At 42.5% G+C, this 20,129-nt stretch overlaps 1 protein-coding gene across 2 annotated transcripts in view; it reads left to right on the top strand.

Moving 5' to 3' along the window:
* The window catches only part of LOC124010162 (adenylate cyclase type 1-like), a 74,488-nt gene extending 61,264 nt beyond the window's left edge, over positions 1-13,224 (top strand). The window contains exons 9-19 of one of the 2 annotated variants that reach the window (XM_046322547.1): positions 3,066-3,260; positions 3,584-3,681; positions 5,082-5,166; positions 5,916-6,005; positions 6,993-7,267; positions 8,778-8,907; positions 9,428-9,544; positions 10,227-10,373; positions 10,460-10,558; positions 10,833-11,072; positions 11,240-13,224. In XM_046322547.1, coding sequence (XP_046178503.1) covers positions 3,066-3,260; positions 3,584-3,681; positions 5,082-5,166; positions 5,916-6,005; positions 6,993-7,267; positions 8,778-8,907; positions 9,428-9,544; positions 10,227-10,373; positions 10,460-10,558; positions 10,833-11,072; positions 11,240-11,674 — 1,911 coding nt within the window. In that variant the 3' untranslated portion in view covers positions 11,675-13,224. Of the gene's footprint in view, positions 1-3,026; positions 3,261-3,583; positions 3,682-5,081; positions 5,167-5,915; positions 6,006-6,992; positions 7,268-8,777; positions 8,908-9,427; positions 9,545-10,226; positions 10,374-10,459; positions 10,559-10,832; positions 11,073-11,239 lie in introns of both variants that reach the window. The other variant, XM_046322546.1, reaches the window with a different exon arrangement.
* Positions 13,225-20,129: the final 6,905 nt, after the last annotated feature.

Below are 20,129 nucleotides of genomic sequence, written 5' to 3'. Positions count from 1 at the left end.
ACATTCATATTTCAAGGGGATTTCATTGGGGAATACATACAAGCTCAGATTTCTGACTGCCTGTTTTGATTTCAACTCATGATTTTGCCTGCCAATATGACGTCTGTTATACTCACAGACATCATTCAAACAGTTTTAGAAACGCCAGACTGTTTTCTATCCAACACTAATCATAATATGCAAATATTAGCAACTATGACTGAGGACCAGGCCGTTTGATATGGGCACCTTTCACCCAAGCTACTCAATGCTGCCCCTGCAGCCATAAAAAGTTAACTGAACTGTAAAGGGAACAATGAATGTTAACTGAACTTTAGAGGGAACAATGAATGTTAACTGTAGAGGGAACAATGAATGTTAACTGTAGAGGGAACAATGAATGTTAACTTTAGAGGGAACAATGAATGTTAACTGTAGAGGGAACAATGAATGTTAACTGTAGAGGGAACAATGAATGTTAACTGTAGAGGGAACAATGAATGTTAACTGTAGAGGGAACAATGAATGTTAACTGAACTGTAGAGGGAACAATTAGAGGGAACAATGAATTAGAGGGAACAATGAATGTTAACTGTAGAGGGAACAATGAATGTTAACTGTAGAGGGAACAATGAATGTTAACTGTGAATGTTAGAGGGAACAATGAATGTTAACTGTAGAGGAACAATTAGAGGGAACAATGAATGTTAACTGTGAGAGGGAACAATGAATGTTAACTTGAATAGAGGGAACAATGAATGTTAACTGAACTGTAGAGGGAACAATGAATGTTAACTGTAGAGGGAACAATGAATGTTAACTGAAACAATGAATGTTAACTGAAGAGGGAACAATGAATGTTTAAAAAAATATATATTTATTTAATTTTAGCTCTTTTTCTCCCCAATTTTGTGGTATCCAATTGTTTTAGTAGCTACTATCTTGTCTCATCGCTACAACTCCCGATACACAACCCAACCAAGCCGCACTACTTCTTAACACAGCGCGCATCCAACCCAGAAGCCAGCCGCACCAATGTGTCGGAGGAAACACTGTGCACCTGGCAACCTTGGTGGAACAATGAATGTTAACTGAACTGTAGAGGGAAAAATGACTGTTAACTGAAGAGGGAACAATGACTGTTAACTGAAGAGGGAACAATGACTGTTAACTGAAGAGGGAACAATGACTGTTAACTGAAGAGGGAACAATGACTGTTAACTGAAGAGGGAACAATGACTGTTAACTGAAGAGGGAACAATGACTGTTAACTGAAGAGGGAACAATGACTGTTAACTGAAGAACAATGACTGTTAACTGAAGAGGGAACAATGACTGTTAACTGAAGAGGGAACAATGACTGTTAACTGAAGAGGGAACAATGATGTTAACTGAAGAGGGAACAATGACTGTTAACTGAAGAGGGAAACAAGAGGGAACAATGACTGTTAACTGAAGAGGGAACAATGACTGTTAACTGAAGAGGGAACAATGACTGTTAACTGAAGAGGGAACAATGACTGTTAACTGAAGAGGGAACAATGACTGTTAACTGAAGAGGGAACAATGACTGTTAACTGAAGAGGGAACAATGACTGTTAACTGAAGAGGGAACAATGACTGTTACTGAAGAGGGAACAATGACTGTTAACTGAAGAGGGAACAATGACTGTTAACTGAAGAGGGAACAATGACTGTTAACTGAAGAGGGAACAATGACTGTTAACTGAAGAGGGAACAATGGCTGTTAACTGAAGAGGGAACAATGCATGTTAACTGTAGAGGGAACAATGAATGTTAACTGTAGAGGGAACAATGAATGTTAACTGAACTGTAGAGGGAACAATGAATGTTAACTGAAGGGTGAACAATGCATGTTAACTGTAGAGGGAACAATGAATGTTAACTGAAGAGGGAACAATGAATGTTAACTGAAGAGGGAACAATGAATGTTAACTGAAGAGGGAACAATGACTGTTAACTCTAGAGAGAACTATGACTGTTAACTGAACTGTAGAGGGAACAATGAATGTTAACTGAAGGATGAACAATGCATGTTAACTGTAGAGGGAACAATGCATGTTAGCTGTAGAGGGAATAATGAATGTTAACTGTAGAGGGAACAATGAATGTTAACTGTAGAGGGAATAATGAATGTTAGCTGTAGAGGGAACAATGAATGTTAGCTGTAGAGGGAATAATGAATGTTAACTGTAGAGGGAACAATGCATGTTAACTGTAGAGGGAACAATGAATGTTAACTGTAGAGGGAACAATGAATGTTAACTGAAGAGGGAACAATGACTGTTAACTGAAGAGGGAACAATGACTGTTAACTGAAGAGGGAACAATGAATGTTAACTGAAGAGGGAACAATGAATGTTAACTGTAGAGGGAATAATGAATGTTAACTGTAGAGGGAATAATGAATGTTAACTGTAGAGGGAACAATGGATTTGTTGTTAGTTGTGTGAAGTTAAGCATTTATTAAGTTGATGTCAGTTATTGAGAATGTGAAGTCAAGTCAACCACAATGATTGACTTTGTTTCATTGCCCAATTGAATACAATCAGAACAAATCTCTTCTTACTCCATGGTCAATATTGTTGTTGAATGGTTTGTGATATACCTGCTAAATAGAGTTGTCACAATACCAGTAACGCGATACTCAAACATATCGTGGCAAGGAAACAAAACAATGAGGTAGATTTCATTTCTTGAGTAAAAAAACACCCTAATGTTTAAAACAAACATTATTATGTTGTCCTCCAGGGTCGTTTTTCTTTAAAAACACCTACAGAATATTTGACTTAAAGTAGGTTTTTAAGGTCCAAAGACCTTCTGCTTTGTGTTTTATTTTTTGGACATGGAAAATCAAATATTGCGATATTGCGATACTGGTATCATCACAACCCTACCTACATGCAGTTAGATATAAACTTTCTCTACCCGCAGTGATCCTCAACAATAGACAGTAAAAGCCCCATAGTATTTTTCCTCCAAGCTCCATTGTTTTGAACAGCTGGTATCAAACCCTCTGAACGTAGTTAAGTCAGGACTCCGTTTCCCACAATGCTGTGCCACAGCGGAGGGCCCTGCGGACAGCTCCAGATAAACTGCGGAACCGGACTTCGGTGTCAGCTAACGTGAGCCAGGCCAGCCCGGGCACGCGGGTCAACCGCTACATTGGTCGTCTGATTGAGGCGAGGCAGACAGAGTCGGACACAGCTGACCTCAACTTCCTTACACTCATGTACAAGTGCACTGAGCGTGAGCAGAGGGTGAGTTACTGTACTGCACTTACAACACACACACACACACACACACACACACACACACACACACACACACACACACACACACACACACACACACACACACACACACACACACACACACACACACACACACACACACACACACACACACACACACACACACACACACACACACACACACACACACACACACAACTGCACATTCTGCAACATAAGGAGTAAAATGACTTTTGAATCGGACTCTTTCATAGACATTGAATCCATGTCTGCATAATTCATTGTTTTGCATATATCTGAGACATCCCTCTCTCTGGTTTCTCTGACAGTACCACCAGCTACATGATGAGTACTTCTCCAGCGCTGTTGTCCTCTCTCTAATCCTAGCTGCCTTGTTCGGCCTTGTCTACTTTCTCATCATCCCACAGTATGTATTAGATTATTACAGGATATCATCCTACCACAGTATGTATTAGATTATTACAGGATATCATCCTACCACAGTATGTATTAGATTATTAGAGGATATCATCCTACCACAGTATGTATTAGATTATTACAGGATATCATCCTACCACAGTATGTATTAGATTATTACAGGATATCATCCTACCACAGTATGTATTAGATTATTACAGGATATCATCCTACCACAGTATGTATTAGATTATTACAGGATATCATCCTACCACAGTATGTATTAGATTATTACAGGATATCATCCTACCACAGTATGTATTAGATTATTAGAGGTGTCATCCTACTCCTCTATTCTCTCAGTATGCATTACATTTTTAGAGGATATCTGACAGCAACTCATTCTGTAGCTCTCTCCGTAGCTCTCTCTGTAGCTCTCTGTAGCTCTCTCTGTAGCTCTCTCTGCAGCTCTCTCTGTATCTTTCTCTGTATCTCTCTGTATCTTTCTCTGTATCTCTCTCTGTAGCTCTCTCTGTATCTCTCTCTGTATCTCTCTCTGTATCTCTCTCTGTAGCTCTCTCTGTATCTCTCTCTGTAGCTCTCTCTGTATCTCTCTCTGCATCTCTCTGCAGCTCCCTCTGTATCTCTCTCTTTATCTCTCTCTGTAGCTCTCTCTGTATCTCTCTCTGTAGCTCTCTCTGTATCTCTCTCTGTAGCTCTCTCTGTAGCTCTCTCTGTATCTCTCTCTGTAGCTCTCTCTGTAGCTCTCTCTGTATCTCTCTCTGTAGCTCTCTCTGTAGCTCTCTCTGTATCTCTCTCTGTAGCTCTCTCTGTAGCTCTCTCTGTATCTCTCTCTGCATCTCTCTGCAGCTCCCTCTGCAGCTCTCTCTTTCCCACTTTCATTTTACTGTATGATTTATTTATTTTTGTGACCAAATGTTTATTTATTTTGCCTTTCTTTATGGGCGGGTGGGGAGTGGCTATTACTGGTACAATATAGAAATTCATATAATTTTATATTCAGTTCATATTCACCTGTGGGCTGCTACTCAAGAAGAGAAAACCTTTTTAAAAGGTACATAAATACAAAGTATTGATCATTATGACCTTATTACAGAGTTAACTAATAATAATAATACATCTAGTATGTAAAGGAAAAAGAAGTGAGCCTCCACACCTAACCTCCCGTCCCCCAACCCCACCCCTTCCCACCCCTCTAGCAACTAGAGTTGCTTTCCATTCACCCCCCCCCCTGCAGAACACACTATGTCTTTCTCTTCTCTTTGGTTCTGCTGCCTTTTCAGTTGACTTCCACAGGCTCTGTCCACTAACTCTCCCCCTTCTTCTTCTCCTCTCTCTCTCCCCTCTTTCTTCAACTATATTCCTCCTCTCTCCTGCTTCTGTCACCAGGGGAACAGTGGTTCTGGTCCTACTGGTCACCTGCATCTGTTTCCTAGTAGTTTGTATCATGTACCTGCATGTCACTAAATTACAGGTAAATGCCTGCTTGATGCCTTGGTCACCATCTGATTTACCATGTCGTTCTTTTACTCATTCACTCACTCACTCACTTTTATGACTGGCTCATTAGCTGTAAGTAGTTTTCCTTTGGCAGGTCAAGTGGCCACGAGAAACTCTTGGCTCAAGCTATAAATCATTTGTCATAAGTTAGTGCTGGTAAATTTAATTGAGCAAATATAAAACATTTCAGCTTAAATAGGCAAATATTCAATTATATTTTCATAAGTAGTCTATAATGGGAATCTGGTGTATGTATATTGATGTCAATGGCCTTCAGAAAACTTTGCAAATCACACTCAGTTTTCCTTCAAACTCAATGCCAAGTCTATTAATTTTAGCTTTCGTTGAGGTTGACAGTTTTACTTCCCAATCCCCTCAGCTAATATTATACAAATGTAATGTATTTTCAAATTCAAATTCTTACCAGTCTCCCTCCCCTTTCCTCCTTAATCTCTTTCTCTCTCTGTGTCTATCCCCTCACTCTCCTTAATCTCTCTCTCTCTCTCTCTCTCTCTCTCTCTCTCTCTCTCTCTCTCTCTCTCTCTCTCTCTCTCTCTCTCTCTCTCTCTCTCTCTCTCTCTCTCTCTCTCTCTCTCTCTCTCTCTCCTTAATCTCTCTCTCTCTCTCTCTCTCTCTCTCTCTCTCTCTCTCTCTCCTTAATCTCTCTATCTCTCTCTCCTTAATCTCTCTCTCTCAATCTCTCTCTCTCGCTCTCTCTCTTAGTGTTTTCCAGGGTGCCTCACTATTCAGATCCGTACTGTTCTGTGTGTTCTCATAGTGCTCTTAATCTATGCTGTAGCCCAGGCCTGCGTGGTAAGTAGGGTTAACAACCTGGCACTAAACCACCTAGACTCATTATATTCATTGCAGTACTCTTGAACACATGAATGTAAATGTCATGTCAATCAAATATGCAAAGAACCAACCTTTGAATTACTGCTCGAGAGGTATTAACATTTCCCATCTCTCCTCTCCTCTCCTCTCCACTCCTCTCCAATCCACTCTTCTCCAATCCACTCTCCTCTCCTCTCCTCTCCTCTCCTCTCCTCTCCTCTCCTCTCCTCTCCTCTCCTCTCCTCTCCTCTCCTCTCCTCTCCTCTCCTCTCCTCTCCTCTCCTCTCCACTCCTCTCCAATCCACTCTTCTCCAATCCACTCTCCCTCTCCTCTCCTCTCCTCTCCTCTCCTCTCCTCTCCTCCCTCTCCTCTCCTCTCCTCTCTCTCCTCTCCTCTCCTCTCCTCTCCTCTCCTCTCCTCTCCTCTCCTCTCCTCTCCACTCCACTCCACTCCACTCCACTCCTCTCCACTCCACTCCACTCCACCCACTCCACTCCACTCCACCCACCCACCCCTCTCCTCTCCTCTCCTCTCCTCTCCACTCCACTCCACTCCTCTCCTCTCCACTCCACTCCACTCCACCCACTCCACTCCACTCCACTCCACTCCACTCCACTCCCTCTCCTCTCCTCTCCTCTCTCCTCTCCTCTCCTCTCTTCTCTTCTCTTCTCTTCTCCTCTCCTCTCCTCTCCTCTCCTCTCCTCTCCTCTCCTCTCCTCTCCTCTCCTCTCCTCTCTTCTCTTCTCTTCTCTTCTCTTCTCTCTCTTCTCCTCTCCTCTCCTCTCCTCTCCTCTCCTCTCCTCTCCTCTTCTCCTCTCTTCTCTTCTCTTCTCCTCTCCTCTCCTCTCCTCTCCTCTCCTCTCCTCTCCTCTCCTCTCCTCTCCTCTCCTCTCCTCTCCTCTCCTCTCCTCTCCTCTCCTCTCCTCTCCTCTCCTCTCCTCTCCTCTTCTATGTTTTTCTCCCAGGTGGGCTGCATGCCATGGCTGTGGGGTAGTCCCCACCACTCCAACAGCTCCATTGTCAACATGGATACAGCAGGCCCGCTACGCAGCTTCAACCATACTTTGATGGAGCTGCCATGTGACGGTGCCCGCTACGCGTTCTTGTCATGCGTTGTGGGCACGCTGACACTGGCACTCTTCTTGCGCGTATCCTGGATGCCAAAGATGGCACTTTTGCTCCTCCTGGGGGTGCTGTATGTCACTGTGCTGGAGCTCAGCGGATTCAGACGCACCGCGAGGTAAGAGAGAAGACAGAACATACACACACACTGTCAGGTGAAAGAGAGGATACACATATTTACTAGGGATGTGTATCTTTCGTTTTCAAGATGAACCGATACGTATCTAGATACATGGGCTCTGATACGATACAGGAACAATGAATTTTAGTTTGAAATGATTCGGTGCAATTCGGTTTGATTCAAGAACGATTGGATGCAATTTGTTGTTGCATAAACACATTAATTTTCCATTCTCCATATAAAAATTATCATATAAACAGATTTAAAAAAAAAGCAAAACTACAAAGATGATTGCTGATGGTGAACACGGACAATCAAAATAAAATCAATTGTAAGCCCCGTTCAGCAGGTGGGATATAGCCACATGAGAGTTGGGCCTCCATTAGTTTACTTTTATTCTGGTAAAACACCATTTTCAACAGTGAACAGATGACAATAACCTATCAAATGACATAGGTTGTAGCTCAGTTGGTAGAGCATGGCGCTTGTAACGCCAGGGTAGTTAGTGGGTTCAATCCCCGGGATCACCCATACGTAGAATGTATGCACACATGACTGTAAGTCGCTTTGGATAAAAGCGTCTGCTAAATGGCATATATTATTATTATATTAAAGCCTAATACCACACATGCCATTTTAGCATTTGAATGCTGAAGGTGCCGATCAGATTTGCTAAATCAGAAACAGGCCGCCTTCCTCCTGGCGATGGTCAGTGCGCGAAGCTGGCACGGTGTACAGTTTGACCAGGCTACTGATATTCCATAGGGTTGTTCTCGTCATTCAAAATGACATGTAGATCAATGACTGTCAACACAATCAACACAGCACACTGAAGAAGAGGACAGATCGGTTGTCACAAAATATGAGGCATTTTCGGAAGGTAAAAAGAAACGAATTAAAGAATGGGATTCCCCGATTCATAACATTTGACTGACATCAAAGTTGGTTCTCACAAAGTGGGGGTTCTTTCCACATCTCCCTTGTTTATTTAATTTGTACCTTTATTTAACCAGGCAAGTCAGTTAAGAACAACATATTTTCAATGACGGCCTAGGAACGGTGGGTTAACTGCCTGTTCAGGTGCAGAACGACAGATTTGTACCTTGTCAGCTCAGGGGTTTGAACTTGCAACCTTCCGGTTACTAGTCCAACACTCTAAACACTAGGCTACCCTGCCGCCCCTTGTGAAGTTGTACTGCCCACTGTATTTATCTGGTCACCCACTCCCCCTTTTATTACTGATGTGGTACCGTCCTACAGTATCATGTTGCTGACGTCTCAGTTGGTCTATCCACAGCTCCCCACTTCCCCTATTAATGTATGATGCGGTACAGTCTAACTGTGTACCTACTTATATTGCTGACTTCTCTGTTGGTTTGTCCATAGCGTTATATCTCTGTGGGGGTGGAAGGGTGTCTCCCCATGTACTTCAACACCCCTGTTAATTAATAATTTGGTACAGTCCTTTTGTATATGTTGCTGATGTCTCTATTGGTTTGTCCCACAGTGGGGGGTCTAATATTCAGATCCGGGGCTATGAGCCCATCCTATCCCTGCTGCTGTTCACCAGTGCCCTGGCCCTCCACTCCAGACAACTGGACCTTAAACTACGACTGGATTTTCTTTGGGCCACACAGGTGTGTGTGTGTGTGTGTGTCACTGTGTGTAACAGCCAGTGCCAGGCTATTGGCTGTTAAAGCTGCGGGTGGTGGTGTCTGATATTGGAATGTTGGTTACGATAGGACAACGATAGGTCTCTAGTAGGGGCTGGCTTTAGGTTTGGACCATAGAGATCCTATTACATTGCTATATAATATTCTAATTCTTAATTCTATGGTTTGGAACTTATAGCTATTGATTCTACCTCGTGCTCAATTTGTAAGTCGCTCTGGATAAGAGCGTCTGCTAAATTACTTAAATGTAAATGTAAATGTGCTCCTTGTCCATAAAGTCAGGCTAACACATCACCACAGCACACTAACACATCAGTCCTGGAGTACATTTAGAGCTTTTACTGACACCTTGTGGTAAGAACCTTGAACTGCAGGCTTGAGTTGTACTGTGGGGTGAATGTAATGTTCCAGTTTTATTCAAATTAGTATATGGTATTTGTTCGTGCGTGGGTGGGTGTGTGCGTGCGTGTGTGTGCATTGTCAGGCAGAGGAGGAGAGGGATGGTATGGAGAAGGTCAAGCTGGACAACAGGCGGATTCTTTTCAACCTACTTCCTGCTCATGTGGCTCAACACTTCCTCCTGTCCAACCCCAGAAACATGGTGAGTCCTATGGACGGACAGGCGGCTAGACGGACAGACAGAGGCAGGCAGACAGACAGACAGCATTGATGTTTCATAAAGGATAGAACCTTTTGAAGTTTTTGGCCTGAATGCCAAGCGTCACGTCTGGAGGAAACCTGGCACCATCCCTACGGTGAAGCATGTTGGTGGCAGCATCATGATGTGTGGATGTTTTTCAGCAGCAGGGATTGGGAGACTAGTCAGGATTGAGCGAAAGATGAAAGGAGCAAAGTACAGAGAGATAAAAACTGCTCCAGAGCGCTCAGGAACATAGACTGGGGCGAAGGTTTACCTTCCAACAGGACAACGACCCTAAGTACACAGACAAGACAAGACAAAAGTGTCTTCATAACAAGTCTCTGAATGTCTGTAATCGGCGCCAAAGGTGCTTCAACAAAGTACAGAGTAAAGGGTCTGAATACTTATGTAAATGTAATATTTTAGTTTTTTTATTTGTAATACATTTGCAAACATTTCTAAAAACCTGTTTTTGCTTTGTCATTATAGGGTATTTTGTGTAGATTGATGAGGGGAAAAAATTATTGAATCAATTTTAGAATAAGGCTGTAACGTAACAAAATGTGGAAAAAGTAAAGGTGTCTGAATACTTTCCGAATGCACTGTATGTACGGCCTAAGGGTGATTATCTGTTCTCCTATAGGATCTGTATTACCAGTCCTATGCCCAAGTCGGAGTGCTGTTTGCTTCCATCCCCAACTTCAATGACTTCTACATTGAGCTGGATGGGAACAACATGGGAGTAGAGTGTCTGAGACTACTCAATGAAATCATCGCTGATTTTGACGAGGTGAGGCCCTTTCGGCTGCGACTTAACTGGGAGAATGTGTTCTATTCTTCTGTGTATGGCTGTGCATCTTGTTTCTTTTTCCTCAGCTCATGGATAAAGATTGCTATAAGGACATTGAGAAGATCAAAACCATTGGCAGCACTTATATGGCAGCTGTGGGTCTAGTCCCCACCGTCGGAACAAAGGTGTGTGTGTATGTGTGCGTGTGTGTGTGTGTGTGTGTGTGTGTGTGTGTGTGTGTGTGTGTGTGTGTGTGTGTGTGTGTGTGTGTGCGTGCGTGCGTGCGTGCGTGCGTGCGTGCGTGCGTGCGTGCGTGCGTGCGTGCGTGTGTGTGTGTTTGCGTGTGTGTGTATGCTTGCGCATGTTTGATTAATAAATAAAAAAATATGAATATAACAAGGACAATGAATGAATGTGATTATGACATACAGTATATATATTCTTACTTCCTTTCTACAGGACAAAAGATCTGTCTATGATCACCTGAGCACAGTTGCAGACTATGCTATTGAGATGTTTGATGTGCTGGATGAAATCAACTACCAGTCATACAACGACTTTGTCTTGAGAGTGGGTATCAACGTGGGTCCGGTGGTGGCGGGGGTGATCGGGGCCAGGAGGCCTCAGTATGATATCTGGGGGAACACAGTGAACGTGGCCAGTCGCATGGACAGCACCGGAGTCCCTGGCAAGATACAGGTACCGTATTAAATTAGGAGTTATGTTTGAGGCTTGAGGATTGGCCCGGAGTAGATTGGTGTTGGTGAGTAAATCTATTTGTATGACAGTGGTTTAACCTCTCTCTCTCTCTCCCTCTCCCTTCCTGTCTCTCTCTTTCTCTCGCACTCCCTCCTTTCCTCCCCCAGGTAACAGAGGATGTGTACCGTATCCTGGGGGATAACTATGACCTGGTGTGCCGGGGGAAGGTTAGCGTGAAGGGTAAGGGTGAGATGCTCACCTATTTCCTGGAGGGCAAGGTACACAGCGCGGGCTGCGCCACCACCTCCTCCGTGGTGCGCTCTGCCAGCCTGAACCGCCGTGCCCACTCCTGCGGCAAGGCCAGCGTTCCCACCAAATTGGGCAGTGTCAACTCTGTCGCCAGCTTCACAGTTCGCGCCAGCATGGTTAGCCTCGGTGGCACGGGTAACAGCAGCTCTAGCCCCAGTGTCAATGTCAGTATCCACCCCATGCCATGCTTGCCCTCACCCTGTGTGCCCACACTGGGAGAGGAGGATGAAGAGGAGACAGATGTAGATGTGGGAGGAGTGGTGGTGGAACGGGTGAAAGAATTGGCTGTGTAGGGAGGTGGAGAGAAGAAGTGCCGCACTGTTGTAAACTTGAGTTCCAGTCCTCCCCGTCCTGGGCTATCACATCCGTCAGGAGTCACTGGGGGTCCCACTAAAGATTGAACCAGGGTCTCCTGTGGGTAAATGGTACACTGGGATACTGGGACAGCCCACTGCACAAATGCTCCTCGAGGAGGTACCTGTCTCTGAGGATGGTCAGACTGGACAACTGGACAATCACACCTAGGATGGCTGCACGAGAAAATCACGCAGACTTGATTGAGTTTGTTGTTACATAAATAGTGACTTGCCACTGTTTGCAACCAAACACAATCAACTGAAGATGTCCAGCTTCCAGCATGGGAACATCAGGCTCCTGGTGACATGAGCAGAAGTATGAGTGAGTGTGGCAGCCAGGTGATAGTGTGTTGTCCCTCTGTGTGTGTACATTCCCAACAGGGGGACATGCACAAAGCACAGCCCAGTATTATCCACATAAAAAGACGGAACTTTTTATGTCTTCTTCTCTGATTATGCCAAGGATTCATTCCATCTTTCAAGGTGTAATAGGCTAGTTTTCGTGTACTGTAAATACGGTATGCATGCATGTGTGTATTCATACACAAGTATTTATATGTGTGTATGCATGTGGGTGTTCGACCTTAAATCTTAAATGAAATAGCACAAATACACATTTTTATACATTCAAAAAGTATCTCTTTTTTTTTTGACACAATGTCTTTAGTAGTGCATGACCTGTTAGTGCTGGTCTGGACTGGTCTGGTTTCCTGTCGAGTGTAGACCAAAGCAATGAGCTCCTCTAACATCCTGTTGTTTAGTACTTCGTCCTTCACAAAAGGAGCACTACCGCCGTCTAGGTTTCTGGATTTTCAGTCATGGTCAGGGGGGGGGTCAAACACTCAATAGTTAAGATATATGGTTTACTGCATATGACATATTTTAAGTCTCATGGATCCATACAAATAATCATGGCTGTTTGTAAGACTGTTTAGAACCAGAATGGTCTGGTTTTACATAAGGGTAAGTCACTTAGTGTTACATTTCTAATGTAGGGAACCAGGTGCAACACACACACAGTCAGACATAGCTTTGTTTGCATCCATGAACTTGTCGAGTTGTGTATTGATCAAGGCTTGTTATTCGTCCATTGCTCTGCCCTGATAGGGATTATGTGTGGGGGTGTGTGTCCTGTGTCGGCTTTACACGCAGCAGGCTGTAGCCAAGGCTTTGAAGGGACAGGGAGGTCGGTAAAATAGGCATTGGGTAAGGTGCGTTGGCTTTGACCCACAGTGCGATGCCCTCATCCTTGAGTCCCCGATGTAGGCTATAGAACTTTAGTTAATGCCAAACCTGGAACAGTCTCTCTTACGCACAACCACCAACACATACATATGTATGCTCGCTCCTTCACACATTCTCTGTGACACACACACACACACACACACACACACACACACACACACACACACACACACACACACACACACACACACACACACACACACACACACACACACACACACACACACACACACACACCCACACACACACACACACACACACACACACACACACACACACACACACACACACACACACACACACACACACACACACACACACACACACACACACACACACACACACACACACAGAGAAAACAGTATTCTGCAAATACGTACAGACTTAGCAACATCTGTGGCAGCTGTAGAATCACAGTGTTTCCAACTCCCATGCTGTAGACTATGACCATTAGATAGAGGGATGATGACTTTCCCTTGATCTGAAAAAATGTAAATACATCAAGTTTCAAGTATTTTGCCTTACTTCTATAAATGCTTACAGTGATTGAAAAATGCCTTTTTAGCGCATCACTTTGATACGCAGAACTTTGTAAATAAATGACTACTACAGCTGTAAACAACGTTGTATCTTGTACAGTGTAAAGTTGGATTATCTAAGATTTTGTAATAAACACACTTTATTGATGTACAAAAAACATTTACTTTGTTGATGTGCGTGTGCATGTGTGTGATGTAGGAATTAGGCCAAGATTCAGCAATTCTGCCTTTCCGAGATGTCAAGCCATGTCCTTGATGAGGTCACCCCTTGATAGGCATGTTGTTTGTCCCTCAATGAAATCCTCAAATCACCTTTCAAATCAGGTCCGCCATGGTCCAAGTGGATGTAGATTACACTATATATACAAAAGTATGTGGACACCCTTTCAAATGAGTGGATTCCACTATTTCAGCCACACCCGTTGCTGATAGGTGTATAAAATTGAGAACACATATATGCAATCTCCATAGACAAACATTGGAATTCCTTACAGTATTCTCCCTGTACACCAAGTTAGAACCTTAGGATAAATAAAGGGGGCATATAAAGGGGGCATATAAGCAGACAAGGATAAGTAAGGATAAGTATTCCCCCCCCCCCCTTTAAGATTTAGATGCACTATCGTAAAGTGACTGTTCCACTGGATGTCATAAGGTGAATGCACCAATTTGTAAGTCGCTCTGGATAAGAGCGTCTGCTAAATGACTTAAATGTAAATGTATGTAAATGTAAGGTCAGAACAGTAGGCTAAGTTATGAGGGGGAAAGGGACCAAATTATTAGGGTGAGGCACATGGGCTACTAACAACTTACTACACAACATACACTTAGTATTGCTATCTTAGCTACAGTATACATATCTCCCTGGCATATTACATCATTTATGCAGCAGCATACAATACATTTTTGGACACATCTTGAACAGGAAGGTTGTGAGGCAGTCCTTCGTGGGCAAATTTGTTATCAAACTATGTCATCAAAGTCTGGCATTCTCTGGATTTATGGTGCTTTCAAAACAACTGGGGACTCGGAAGGTCGAATCATGATGTTTGTGATATTTAGGTCGGAGCTCTAGAAAGAGGCCCGAGTTTCCAACTTGGAATTCCGTGTTGGATGACCGTTCAAAATGTATTTTCCCAGTCGGAGCTCGTATTTTTCCAAGTTCCCAGTTGTATTGAACTCACTGAAGTCTGAGATTTCTGAGTTTCCAGTTGTTTTGAATGCGGCAGAAGTCATGCTTGATTGACAGCATGGCCAATTTATTCAACTTTTTCTGTCCAATGGTGTTGAATGTTTATCCTTTAAAGTTTGGAAACGAGACCCTTAAACCCAGACTTGGACTACACACCCACTCCGCTGAATAGCGGGCTAGTGATTGCTTTGCAACCACTAAATCCTTTCAAACCACTCATTGTTGATTTTGCGATTTCCAACTTGTTGTAATATGTTTATGTCCAATGGCCAATGAGCACCGATACATTTGATCTATAATTTATTTTCATATGACAAGGATTGAAAAGGATTTGCCAGTAGATTGTCGACTTGATTCATGACGATGACTGGTTTTCTAGCTTGCTAGCTAATATTTTGAAAGTATGATGTTGACATGATATCAGGGATCAAGGCAAGACCCAGGTGCAGACTGTTGAAGTAACACTGTTTATTGTAGCAACAGGGGCAGGCAAAGACAGGTTGAGGCAGGCAGGGGTTGAAAATACAGGGTAGAGCTAAAGTGCAGGACGGCAGGCGACTCAGGGTCAGGGACAGGCAAGGTTCAGTAATCCAGAGGTGGAGCAAAGGTACAGGACGGCAGGCAGGCTCAGGGTCAGGCAGAGAGGTCAGGCGGGCGAGGACTAGTAAAGAGAGTCTGGGAAACAATAGGCGCTGACAGGAAAAACGCTGGTAATCTTGAATGAACAAGACGAACTGGCAACAGACAGAACACAGGTATAAATATACAGGGGATAATAGGGACACCTGGAGGTGGGTGGAGACAAGCACAAAGACAGGTGAAACAGATCAGGGCGTGACACATGATGAGTCCAATCAAAGCTGTAGTAGATATAACGTGATTTTATGTAATTTTATCTGTAGTCATTGACCTTGAGCCTTCTTGGATGGGCACTTCTAATGTAACTCTATGGCAACACTTGAATTTGCAAGCTTTTCCCGTGGATTTTGCATTGAAGTAGTGTCCCCATGAGTGACTGAACACTGAGCCAATCCCAGTGCAACTAGAGAACATTACCAACCCCGTATATTCCGCTGGCTGCCCCACCACCACAGAAAGCACTGAGCTAGGCTGAAACGTTTGCATTTTGGAGTTGCCTTAGTCAAGAGTGTAAAAAGAGACCATGTTAGTATGCAGCTTTATTAACTCAAAGATTGCTTGCAAATTGATATGTGACACGTATTAATGCCAAAATAACATGTAAAACAGGCAACAATTTGTTTATATATATATATATATATATATACAGTATCAGTCAAAAGTTTGGACACACCTACTCATCAAGGGTTTTTCTTTATTTTTGCTATTTTCTACACTGTAGAATAATAGTGAAGACATCAAAACTATGATATAACACATAGGGAATCATATAGTATCCAAAAAGGTGTTAAACAAATCAAAATATATTTTATATTTGAGATTCTTCAAAGTAGCTACCCTTTGCCTTGATGACATGTCTGTACACTCTTGGCCTTCTCTCAACCACCTTCATGAGTTAGTCACCTGGAATGCATTTCAATTAACAGGTGTGCTTTGGTAAAAGTTAATTTGTGGAATTTCTTTCCTCCTTAATTCTTAACTCTACCCATCCCTTTAGCGGGATAATTGTCATCAACAACCGCTGAATTGCATAGCGTCACATTCAAATAATATTACCAAAAATATTTATATTCATGAAGTCACAAGTGCAATATAGCAAAACACAGCTTAGCATTTTGTTACCTGTCGTGTCAGATTTTGAAAATATGCTTTACAGCCAAAGCAATCCAAGTGTTTGTGTAAGTTTATTGATCGCTCGACAAAACATTATGAACACCTAGCATCAAAGTAGCTTGGTCACGAAAATCAGAAAAGCAATCAAATTAATCGTTTACCTTCGATGATCTTCGGATGTTTTCACTCACGAGACTCCCAATTACACAATAAATGTTCATTTTGTTCCATAACGATTTTTATATCCAAAATACCTCCGTTTGTTTGGCGCGTTATGTTCAGAAATCCACAGGAAAGAGCGGTCACGACAACACAGACGAAAATTCCAAATAGTATCCGTAATGTCCATAGAAACATGTCAAACGTTTTTTATAATCAATCCTCAGGTTGTTTTAAAAATATATAATCGATAATATATCAACCGCAACTGTCTTTTTCAGTAGGAGAGGGAAAGGCAATGGCTGCCCAAGCTCTGTTGCGCTTACAAAATGATGCTGGCACCCAGCCATACAATGACGCGATGTTATCTTTCTCGCTCATTATTTTTCAAAATAAAAGCCTGAAACTATGTCTAAAGACTGTTGACACCTTGAGGAAGTGATAGGAAAAGGAAGCTGGTTGACATCCCTTTAAATGGAGCACTTCCTGGTTTGATTTTCCTCAGGGTTTCGCCTGCAATATCAGTTCTGTTATACTCACAGACAATATTTTGACAGTTTTGGAAACTGTAGTGTGTTTCCTATCCCAATCTGTCAATTATATGCCTAAATAGTCCGTTTACATTGGGAACGTTATTTTTCCAAACATAAAAATAGTGACCCCCCCTAGCTGAAAGAGGTTAACCTCTAGCGTCAAGCAATCCCGTATCTGGGAGCGTAATCATAGCCTCAAGCTCATTACCATAACGCAATGCTAACTATTCATGAAAATCGCAAATGAAATTAAATAAATATATTGGCTCACAAGCTTAGCCTTTTGTTAACAACACTGTCATCTCAGATTTTCAAAATATGCTTTTCAACCATAACTATACAAGCATTTGTGTAAGAGTATTGATAGCTAGCATAGCTTTAAGCCTAGCATTCAGCAGGCAACATTTTCACAAAAACAAGGAAAGCATTCAAATAAAATAATTGACCTTTGAAGAAATTTGGATGTTTTCAATGAGCTGACTCTCAGATAGCAAATGTTCAATTTTTCCAAAAAGATTACTTGTGTAGGAGATATCGCTCCGTTTTGTTCATCACGTTTGGCTAAGAAAAAAATCTGAAAATGCAGTCTCTACAACGCCAAACCTTTTACCAAATGAACTCCATAATATCGACAGAAACATGGCAAACGTTGTTTAGAATCAATCCTCAAGGTGTTTTCCACATATCTATTCGATGATAAATCATTTGTGGCAGCTGTGTTTCTCCTCGAAGCAAACGAAAAATACACGCAGCTGGAGATTACGCAATAATTGCAACGGAGGACACCAAGCGGCCACCTGGTAGATGTAGTCTCTTAAGGTCAATCTTCCAATGATTTGCCTACAAATACGTCACAATGCTGTCGACACCTTGGGGAAATGCCAGAAAGTCTAAGCTCATTGACCCATACACAGCCATATACACAGTGACCCATACACAGCCATATAAGGAGACATTGGAACACAGCACATTCAAAATCTGGGGCACTTCCTGTATGACATTTCATCTTGGTTTCGCCTGTAGCATTAGTTCTGTGGCACTCACAGACAATATCTTTGCAGTTTTGGAAACGTCAGAGTGTTTTCTTTCCAAAGCTGTCAATTATATGCATAGGCGAGCATCTTTTCGTGACAAAATATCTTGTTTAAAACGGGAACGTTTTTTTATCCATGAATTAAAAGAGAGCCCCCTATATCCAAGAAGTTAATGAGTTTGAGTCAATCAGTTGTGTTGTGACAAGGTAGAGCATACAGCATATAGTAACGTTCTAGACGATTCTTTGCTTCCAACTTTGTGGCAAAGGTTTGGGGAAGGCCCGTTCCTTTTTCAGCATGACAATGACATAGGAAGGTACATACAGAAACGGTTTGTCGAAATCGGAAGAACTTGGTTGGCCTGCACAGAGCCCTGACCTCAACCCTATCGAACCCCCTCGGGATGAATTGGAATGACGACTGCGAGGCAGGCCTAATCGCCCAACATCAGTGCCCGACCTCACTAATGCTCTTGTGGCTGAATGGAAGCTAGTCCCAGCAATGTTCCAACATCTAGTGGAAAGGCTTCCCAGAAGAGTGGAGGCTGTTATAGCAGCAAATGGGGGACCAACTCCATATTAATGCTCATGATTTTGTAATGAGATTTTCAATGAGCAGGTGTCCACATACTTTTGGTCATGTAACGTGTGTTCTGTCTATGAATCAGCCACTAAAAGAAAAAAAACTATCCTACCAAATTGCCCTCACTATATAACAGGTCCAATGCACATCGCCCCACATCTTGTCAGTGTCTATGATTGACTCAAAGCCTATATGTTCAATGTGTTTTTCCAGCTCCATTCCTTAACCATTGAATCAACACGGTTCTTACAATAACAACTTCTCTGCTATGCTTCAGCTTCCCAAAGTCACTGACAATGGCAAGTTTACTAAGTCTGTCTGTATTACTTTCCACAGATAAACCTAGGAATGTCACTTTTTCCCAAATGTTGAGAGTGGGCCAATGTTTTTAAATGTTTTCCCAGTGTTGATGTGCGGTTTTTCAGGGGCTCACTCAGTGTAACGGGTAGTCAATACAGAGCTGGCCTGGCTTGCTCAACACTCCTGCTTCACCAGTCTGTTGTGGTGTTCTAGTAAGGAATCAAGGACACAGTCAACACAATTCTCTTCATGAGCTACACATTTAAAAAAAAAACAATTGTATTGCTACTCATATCAAAACAAGTAATCTACAGTAAATCATAAAAATATCGAAATGAGATGTCCTCTCCTGGTTTATTGCACAATAGTCTGTTGTATTGAAGGCTAACTAGTCCTGTAGACTAACAGTGAAATGCTTACTTACGGGCCTTTCCCGAGAAGGCAAAAATGATATATAATGATTAGAAAAATAATAACACAAGGAATAAATACAGAATGAGTAAAGATAACTTGGCTACGTACACAAGGTACAAGTACAAATTTGAAGTGCAAGAGTATGACGTAATTGAGGTAGGTATGTAGCTACATATACTGTAGGTAGGGGTAAAGTGACTAGGCAACAGGATCGATAATAACATAGTAAGCCGTATCAAATCAAACTTTATTTGTCACATGCACCGAATACAACAATTGTAAACCTTACCGTGAAATGCTTACTTACAAGCCCTTAACCAACAGTGCAGTTCAAGAAGAGTTAAGAAAATATTTTTTTTAAATACCGGTACCGAGTCAGCGTGTGGAGGTACAGGTTTGTTGAGGTCATTTGTACATGGTGTGAAGGGTGGTGTGAAGTGACTATGCATAGATAATAAACAGTGAGTAGCAGCAGTGTTCAAAACAAATGGGGGGGGGGAGATGTCAATGTAAATAGTCCGGTGGCCAACAGTGTATGTGATGAGTCAAAAGAGTGCAATAAGGGTCAATGCAGATAGTGAAATAATTAACCAAATAGCTACCCAGACTATTTAGCAATCTATTGGCTTGGGGGTAGGAGCT

This window comes from Oncorhynchus gorbuscha, linkage group LG22, assembly GCF_021184085.1.
Source record: "Oncorhynchus gorbuscha isolate QuinsamMale2020 ecotype Even-year linkage group LG22, OgorEven_v1.0, whole genome shotgun sequence".
NCBI lineage: Eukaryota > Metazoa > Chordata > Actinopteri > Salmoniformes > Salmonidae > Oncorhynchus > Oncorhynchus gorbuscha.
This window is presented reverse-complemented; position numbering and strand designations above follow the sequence as displayed.